This window comes from Neomonachus schauinslandi, chromosome 9 (genome assembly GCF_002201575.2).
Source record: "Neomonachus schauinslandi chromosome 9, ASM220157v2, whole genome shotgun sequence".
NCBI classification, from domain to species: domain Eukaryota; kingdom Metazoa; phylum Chordata; class Mammalia; order Carnivora; family Phocidae; genus Neomonachus; species Neomonachus schauinslandi.
Window position 1 is genome coordinate 138,420,229 of NC_058411.1, and position 8,549 is coordinate 138,428,777.

Below are 8,549 nucleotides of genomic sequence, written 5' to 3' on the forward strand. Positions count from 1 at the left end.
GGGTCCGCGGTGCAGACAGGCCGTGGGCGCGCCTAGTCTGTTCTCACCGGGACCTGCAGGGGGCGCGCGGCGGAGGACCCAGAGGGAGGCCGGCAGGGGCCCCGGCGCCGGCCACCACCCCGACCGCGGCAGAAGTGTACGAGGTCGGCGGTCATCAGGGCCACGAGCAGCAGGGTATAGAGGCCCAGGGCTAGGAGCGGGCCCCGGCCCCTGTAGGAGAGGGGAGAGTATTAGGGTGCTAGCCCCAGCCGCGCGCCTCCTGCTGCAGCCTGTCAGTTACAGAGCCGCTGAGGGTCCGGAGAAAGCTCAGGACACCCCTCTCCCCGGATAAATGTAGAATTCATAAATAGAAATTCAGGGGGCTCACAGGTGCCATGAAGCCATCCATGGACAGATTCAGTTTTGAAAACCCCGACTATAATGGCTGTAATCCACTACAAGATCCTCTTAGTCTGACACCCGTCCCACCTCACCCCAGTCCCACATTGCATGCAATGGCTCCCTGTTACCCGCTTACACAGTCCTCTGAGCTTCCTTTCTCATAACTGTCATTATGTATTCACGCGATTTTCTGTTTGAAGTCGGCCCCTCCCCTCGTCTGTATGTTACAAGCCTCCCGCCCCAGAATTTAAAAACAGAACTCCGGATGCTGGAACACCTTGCCAGTGTCCCAGTGGCTCTGGGGCTTGGAGTTCTCACCTGAGGATGGGTGGGGGCGGAAGGGCGGACAGGTTGACCTGGTGCAAGGCCTCAAATTCAGCCCGGGTGCAGCAGGAGCCCCCTGCAGCCTGCAGGCGGCAGCAGTAGGCTTCCTCCGGGGTATCAGAGAGCCGAGGACAGAAAAAACCGGGGTAGTAGCGGCCATCAGCGTCCCAGGTGGTCTGGCACAAGTCGGGGTGGTGGGCCAGTGCTGAAGGGAGGAGCAAAGGGGCTGGAGACAGGCAAGAATGGCCTGCCCACACCCAACTCCAGCCCTTCTGGAGAGTGAAAATGATCAGCCATTATTAAAAGGGCAGGCTCCCTTCCCCGCCCCCACCGGCGCCCAGAGCAGCTCATACCCTGCAGTGATTGCAGGGGCCTGAAGAGGGGTGCGCGCAGAGGAGGTGTACCTGAGAGAGAGGTCGGCTGTGCAAGCGGCACCCAGCTGAAGAGCAGCAGCCGCCCCACGGTCAGGCCAGTCAGCAAAAGGCCCAGCCTCCTCTGAAAGCCCATGAGAGGTCACCTCCACCTCAGCGCTGGTCTTAGGAACCCCTTAGGAACATCTCTCTTTCTAAGCCATGGCTGCAGACAGGAGGGAAATAATCAAAACCGCACGGCCTCTGGGCGCCAGTAACACAAACCTGAAGCTTCTATCACAGACCTCTGGAGAGAGATGAAAGTGACCAAGTTTCTATCTTCTGTTGGAAAACGTGGGGACTGTGTCTCCCAGCTGCCTAAGGTTTTCTGAGCTGAAGGGGAAAAGGTTCAGCAGACTAGAGGGCAGAAAGGCATGAGAGAGAAGTTGAGGCATTAGGCTGAAGAACAGACAAGCATTTAGAGCCAGGTGTATTTCTCTCTACCCACTCTCAATTTCCAGGCTGCTGTGTAAGCCCTGGGAATTCTGGTCGTTCCATTCCAGGCCCCAGGGACCTCAGTTACAGCGTTTGGAGCTTCCCTCCCTAACTTCTGAATCATGGCAACCACTAAGACTAGCTGAAAAACAAGGGCAAGTCCTTCCATTAACTTTTCCCTTGAGCCCTTGTCTGCCCCAGCTACCAGCCAAAACATAAAAGCTATCAGTCTGATTGGAGTACTATACTTTGCAAACCAGTTCACAGGAAAAGCTCTTCCAGGGTCTCCAGGTCTCTCTTACCCCTTAAATCTCATAGATGCCATCTGCCGAGACAGGGAATTTCTCTAGAAGGCCCAAGGCCACCAGCCAATAGTGTTGTTATTCTAGTCTATGGAGACCTTACAGTGCCATGCTCCCAGAACAGCATGACAACAGTTATCATCTGAGGGGCCCACAGCAGGTGTCTGGGGACTGAAGCAGGAACACTTATGGTACAAGAAAGAAATGCAGCACCTGAGAACAAAGAAGACAGTTCTTGCAGAAACATCACTGCTGCCTGGGAGTCTAAACCTGAAGCAATTAGGCAGGCTTCTAGTGTAAGCTCCAATTTCCAGAAGGTCAGGCCGTAGGGTCTTCTGGGCCCAAAGGTGAGGCTCCCATGCCCATTCCAACCAGTCCCTCCCTGCAGGGAAAACCATTTTTAGAACACTTTGAGAATTTTCAGAGCATTGACATTGAAGATTGTCTTTTCATGGGAGGAGAGGATCCTCCTGGAAGAGGTTGTCTTTGACCCCAGGAGGCTAGGTGAATTGCCCTTCCTCCAAAGTACCATGGTCCCCTGTGTCTTCCTGCCCTGAATCCAGCACACTGTGAGAACATTGTCTTCCTCCTTCCCCGAGATTGTGGGTTCCCAGGGAGGCAGGCCATGTCCTTCTTGCACCCCCAGCAGAGCGTCTGAACCAGGGGCTGCGATGCTGAGGGCAGCTCCCCACACCAGTTGCCGTCTCCGCCAGGACGTCAGCTCCAGAGAAACCTGCGTGCGTCAGACTCCCCAGTCACTGGCCTCCGCGGAGCCAGGGGGCGCTACGGACGCTCCATCTGTGCTCCAGGGGCTCCCGGGACGTCAGTCGCCCGCCCCACCCGCGCAATGGGCTCCGAGGCTGCGCAGCTGGTGGAGGCTGCCGACTTCGCGGCTCGCAAGCACCGACTGCAGCGGCGAAAGGACCCCGAAGGGACCCCCTACATCAACCACCCTATCGGTGGGCGCACCGCCCGGGGAGCGACCGCAGCGGTGTCTAGGGGGTGGGGACCGGGAAGGGAGCGCGGGCGGAGGGCCTACGCCTCATTGAGCACCTACTCTGTACCAGGCTTTGTGCCGGGCACTTTCCGTATGTAAGTCTCACGACCCGGAGCGGTAGGCATGATTGTTCCTCTGCACAGTTGACACCCAAAGAGAGTAAAGGCCATCTGGCTAGTGAGAGGCCACATCTGGCCCTGCAAAATCCGCAGCACGCAGCCTGGGACTCCCTCAGGTCTGACTTCCTGCTTTGCCCCGTCAGGTGTGGCTCGGATCCTGACCCATGAGGCGGGAATCACTGACATTGTGGTGTTACAGGTAACTCCCCTCGTTCTCTCCTAGGAGGCTAGGGTGGGGATCAGGGACCGCATTTGGCCCTGGGCACCCCTTGCCTGGAGTCACAGGGCTAAGTGGAAGCCTGTCCCCAGGCAGCCTTGCTCCATGACACAGTGGAGGACACAGACACCACCTTGGATGAGGTGGAGCTGCACTTTGGCGCTCAGGTGCGGCGTCTGGTGGAGGAAGTAACAGATGACAAGACTCTGCCCAAGCTGGAGAGAAAGCGGCTGCAGGTGGAGCAGGCACCCCACAGCAGTCCCAGGGCTAAACTGGTGAAGCTGGCAGACAAGCTGTACAATCTGAGGGACCTGAATCGCTGCACCCCAGAGGGTACGCGCCCCCCCTGCCACCTGCTCTGAGGGAATGGGGAGGGATGTCCTCCTTCTGGAGGCACAGGTTGGTCAGTTCCAATGGAAAAAAAAAAGAGCCTCGGCCTTCTTGTTGATTCCCCCGGCTAATCCTACTAGACCACTCTGATCTTTCACACCGTAGAAGTGCAGTAACTGGGCCAAGGGGACGTTTTCAGGACAAATCCCATCGGGAACATCTCGTGGCCCTGCACCACGCCCTCCAGGAAGTGGGCAAAATACAATGCTGTCCTGGATGCCATGTGAGCAGTTTTCTGTCCATTCTCATGCAGGATGGTCTGAACATAGAGTCCAGGAATACTTCGAGTGGGCAGCGCAAGTGGTGAAGGGGCTTCAGGGAACAAACCGACAGCTGGAAGAGGCTCTAAAGCAGCTGTTTAAGGAGCGGGGGCTGACACTCTGAGCAGTGCTTGGAGCCATCAGGGGCCCAGACTCTAGCCTTGGCCAGGCCAGAAAGGATTCCTATTCCAGCCTTTCCTTGCCTCTCCATCTCCCTTCCTGACTGGTTCAGCCCAGATACGAGAGGCCAAAAAATACTTGTCTCTTCTCACTCTGAATGTGTCCTGCGGACTAAGCTGAGCCCTGGATTGTGGAAATCAGATGCAGCCCGTCCAATCCTAATGCACTTACTGCCCTTTCTCCAGGCCTTGGGTCTGTTTGCTATTCTGTATGAGTGAACTCTGGCCCCTCGGGGACTCGGGCTTCTGGAAACACTAGTTCATAAGTCATTATGGAAAAATAAAGCATTTTGCGTAAAGCTTTAAGTTCTTGCTGCTCCTTCCTCAGCCTGCCAAATGGGGAGCAGGTAGGCGGGATACCTGCCCTTCGGCAGGGCAGGGTACCGACTGCGTGCCCCCAGGGACAGGTCGCTCACGTTGAGGGCCTCGGACCCACCCCCCCGGCCCCCGCCCCGAGCCTGGCTTCCTTATCAGTGAAATAGGCTGTGTAATTACTAGGGTTAGACTAGGTCCCGTCTCAGACGGAGCCTGACACATAGGTGTTCAAGAAATGGTAGTCTTCCTCTTTAAGAAAGTTGGTCGGGATGACAGATGTTTTGGAAAGGAATGCCACCTGCATACCAGCAACAACAGGACAGGGCCGGTGGGGGTACTGCGCGTCCCTCACCCCAGACCGCCCCGAAAACTCGTCGCCGTCCCCAGGCCATCCCAGATCTCAGCCCTATCACGCCGCCGGGTCCTTTGGTTGCTAAGTGACAAGAACTTCCGGGCGCCTTCGGAAGTGGCCACTGGGCGGCCCCGCCCCCGGAGGCCTGTGGTGGGCGGGGTCTGGGAGAAGCGGCCGGCCGCTAGGTGGCGTCCGTGCGCGGGGGTCTGCAGGTGACGGATTTCTGGTCGCCGCCGAGCCGCTGAGGCTTATTGGCGAGGAAATTAAGTCAAAGGCCATTTCGTGCTAGACCACGGTGGTTATTTACCCAAAGAAGGCCCCAGCGCAGTTTCTGCAGGAAAAAATGGTGAAGGGCCGCAAGAAGGCGACTTTAAAAGGAAAAGTTTCAGGATAGTCCCAGGTAAATGGATCAGCAAAGTTCAAAGTTCAGTGTAGTCCTCTTAAGGCTGGCCAGGATGTGGTATGTTTTGGAGAATTTTGGTTTTAGTTTAATAAATTATTTGCGGGGAGGTAGGATTACAGGACTTTTAAAAACTTTAATCCTGGGGCGCCTGGGTGGCTCAGTCAGTTAAGTGTCTGCCTTCGGCTCAGTTCATGATCCCACATCCTGGGATCGAGCCCCGCATCGGGCTCCCCGCTCGGCGGGTAAGCCTGCTTCTCCCTCTGCCTGACACTTCCCCTGCTTGTGCTCTCTCTCTCTCTCTCTCTGTTAAATAAATAAATAAAATCTTTAAAAAAAAATTTAAGATTTTATTTGAGAGAGAGAGCACAAGCAGGAGAAGGGGCAGAGGGAGAGCATATCTAAGCTGACTCCCCAATGAGAGGGGAGCCTGAGGCCCGGCTCAGTCTCACAACCCATGAGATCATGACCCGAGCCAAAACTGAGAGTAGGACACTTAACCAACTGAGCCACCCAGAGGCCCTTAACTCAATATATATTTTTAAACAATCAGAAACTTAAAAGTTGGAAGTACAGTAACTTTTTCCCCTAAGCCATTTGAGATTACAGGCATAACTCGAAGATATTGCGGGTTCAGTTCCAGACCACGACAATAAAGGGAATATCACAATAAAGCGGTTCAAATGAAACTTCTGGTTTCCCAGTGTATGTAAGTTATGCTTACACATATACTGTCGTATATTAAGTGTGCAGTAGCATGGTCTTTAAGAAAACAGTGTACCTTAATTTAAAAATACTTTATTGCCAAAGAACTGCCAATCATCATCTGAGCTTTCAGTGAGTTGTAATCTTTTTGCTGGTGGAGGATCTTGCGTCCTTCATGGCTGCTGACTGATCAGGGTGCTGGTTGCTGAAGGTGGGGTGGCTGTCGCCGTTTCTTTTTTTTTTTTTTTAATTTTTTTTTTTTAAGGTTTTATTTATTTATTCATGAGAGACAGAGAGAGAGAGAGGCAGAGGGAGAAGCAGGCTCCCAAGGAGCAGGGAGCCCGATGTGGGACTCGATCCCAGGACCCTGGGATCATGACCTGAGCCGAAGGCAGACGCTTAACCATCTGAGCCACCCAGGCGCCCCTGTCGCTGTTTCTTAATAATTTAGCTTGCCACATTGACTCTTTTCAATCGATTTTTCTGTAGTGGGCAATGCTGTTTGATAGCATTTTACCCCTAGTAGAACTTCTTTCAACACCATTTGTTGAAAAGACTGTCCTTATAGTACTTGTTTTTGGAGTATTTTGTCATAAGTATGTATCACTCTAACTTTTTTTTTTTAATTTGTCATCTCTACACCTAACGTGGGACTCAAACTTGCAACCCTGAGATCAAGAGTTGCATGCTTTACCGACTGAGCCAGCCAGGCACCCCTGTAACTTTCTTTTGCTTTAGCGATGCTTTTGAGATTTATCCCTGTCAATGCACATGAATGTTTAGCTCATTCCTTTAAACTACTTTCTAGTATTTCATTATATGAATGGACAGTATTTTCTTTACACATTCCCTTTTTTATTTATTATTTGTCAGAGAGAGAGAGAGAGAGAGCGCGTGTGAACGCACAAGCAGGGAGAGCAGCAGGCTCCACACTGAGCAGGGAGCCTGATGTGAGGCTTGATCCCAAGATCCTGGGATCATGACCTGAGCTGAAGGCGGCAGATGCTTAACTGACTGAGCCATCCAGGCCGTCCCTGTGCATTCCTTCAAAAAAAATTTTTTTTTTATTTAAATAAGCTCTGTGCCCGATGTGGGGCCTGAACCCACAACCCCAAGATCAATAGTCCTATGCTCTACCAACTGAGCCAGTCAGGTGCCACTATGCATTGCCCTTTCTGACAGGTTTTGTTTCCAGCTTTTCACCACACCACATAACACTCCAGTGAACATCGTCATCCATTTCTTTGTGCATATGAATCATGAGGTGTGCTTTTATTTCTTCTGAACAAGGACCCCAGGAGTAATACCTAACATTATTACTATCTGGAATATTCATTCTTGCCTCTTTTAAAGCTATATTATAGCTTCTAGCCAATACTTATTAGGTCTACCCACCATTGGTTTATGCACCCTGGATTTTTTTTTCTGAAGAACACCTTTGTTCTTCCGCTGAAGTTTTGTACACTGCAAACTCTTAGCCTTTGCATGTTTGGAATGCCATTTCTCCCTCACTCTGAATCGGAGCATAGCTAACACCAGATCCAGAGTTCGCAGTTATGTTCTCTAAGTCTGATTGTATTATTTCATGGACTCCAGGTTATCTATTGATACTAACTAGATGTCTGCTGTCATTTTGGTGGTCTTTCCTTTTGGAGTCTCTTTCTGGTTGATTTTTAAGGTTTTTTTTGCAATATATGTAGGGGAGGATTTTTTTAAACATCCCTTTCTTGGAACTTGCTGAGCACTTTCATTCCAAGGACTCATACATATCTTTCTTCATTTCTGAAGAACCGCACCCACTATCCTTTTGATGGTTTCCTCTTCCCTACTCACTAGTCTCTCCTAAAAGTGCTACTAAACATTATGTCAATGCTTCCAAGGCCATCTGCCATATTTCTTTTTTTTTTCTTTTAGGATTTTACATATTTATTTGAGAGAGAGAAAACGCTCCAGTGGGGGAGGGGCAGAGGGAGACAGAGTCTCAAGCAGGTTCCCCCGAGTGCAGAGCCTGACACAGGGCTTGATCTCAGGACCCTGAGACCATGACCTGAGCCAAAACTGAGAGTTGCTCAACCAAATGAGCCACACAGGCGCCCCTATCTGCCATATTTCTTAACCTCTCTTTTATATTTTCCTTTTAGCTCTGTGGTATCTTCAAGTGATTCCTCAGCTCTGTTTTCCAAATCCCTCTTTGTCGTCTGCACCAAATCCAGTGTTTCTCCCACATGTAGACTCTATTTCAATAAAGTATTATTTGGGGCTGTTTACATTTTGTCATGTTTTTCCTTGTAGCCTCTTTGCTTTCTCGTCCTGTGCTCCTCACTTGGCCTGGTTCTGGCCTCTCGGCATTCCTCGGTCATTCTCGGTTACCTGTGTGTCCCACGTGGACTCCGACGGCCTGGCACAGCTCCCCTCCACTGCTCTTTCCCTTGAACTGTGCAGCTTCCCATCTGCTCAGGGCCATCGCTGTTCTCAGTTCTGGGTCAAAAGGGGAGTCCCTCCGGTCTTAGGAGGACTATGCTTTTGCATTGTGAGTATCTCACCCCCCATTCGGAGGCATCAGGAGTTGAGGAGGTAACATTGCAGGTGTGCTCACGCCCTGGTTTCAATGCAAGTCCTTCAGCATGCCGACAGGGAAACCCGTCGCCGTCGCCGCCCCCCCCCCCCCCCCCCCCACCTACCGGAGAGCTCCTCAGGGCTTCCACACTCCGTGCTGGGTTTTAAATCTTCAACCCTCTCATGTTCCAAGGGCTGGGAAGTCCT

At 52.1% G+C, this 8,549-nt stretch overlaps 1 protein-coding gene and 1 non-coding gene across 2 annotated transcripts; one reads left to right on the forward strand and one right to left on the reverse strand.

The window, feature by feature from the left end:
* Nucleotides 1-2,699: 2,699 nt before the first annotated feature.
* HDDC3 (HD domain containing 3) lies at nucleotides 2,700-4,309 on the forward strand. The gene is made up of 4 exons (XM_021680562.1): nucleotides 2,700-2,811; nucleotides 3,112-3,167; nucleotides 3,278-3,518; nucleotides 3,829-4,309. The coding sequence occupies exons 1-4, from the start codon at nucleotides 2,700-2,702 to the stop codon at nucleotides 3,957-3,959; spliced, it is 540 nt and encodes a 179-aa protein (XP_021536237.1). The 3' UTR covers nucleotides 3,960-4,309.
* A 2,559-nt stretch (nucleotides 4,310-6,868) lies between these two features.
* TRNAN-AUU lies at nucleotides 6,869-6,941 on the reverse strand. Its single transcript has one exon. It is a non-coding gene; the product is annotated as a tRNA-Asn (tRNA).
* Between the last annotated feature and the right edge of the window lie 1,608 nt (nucleotides 6,942-8,549).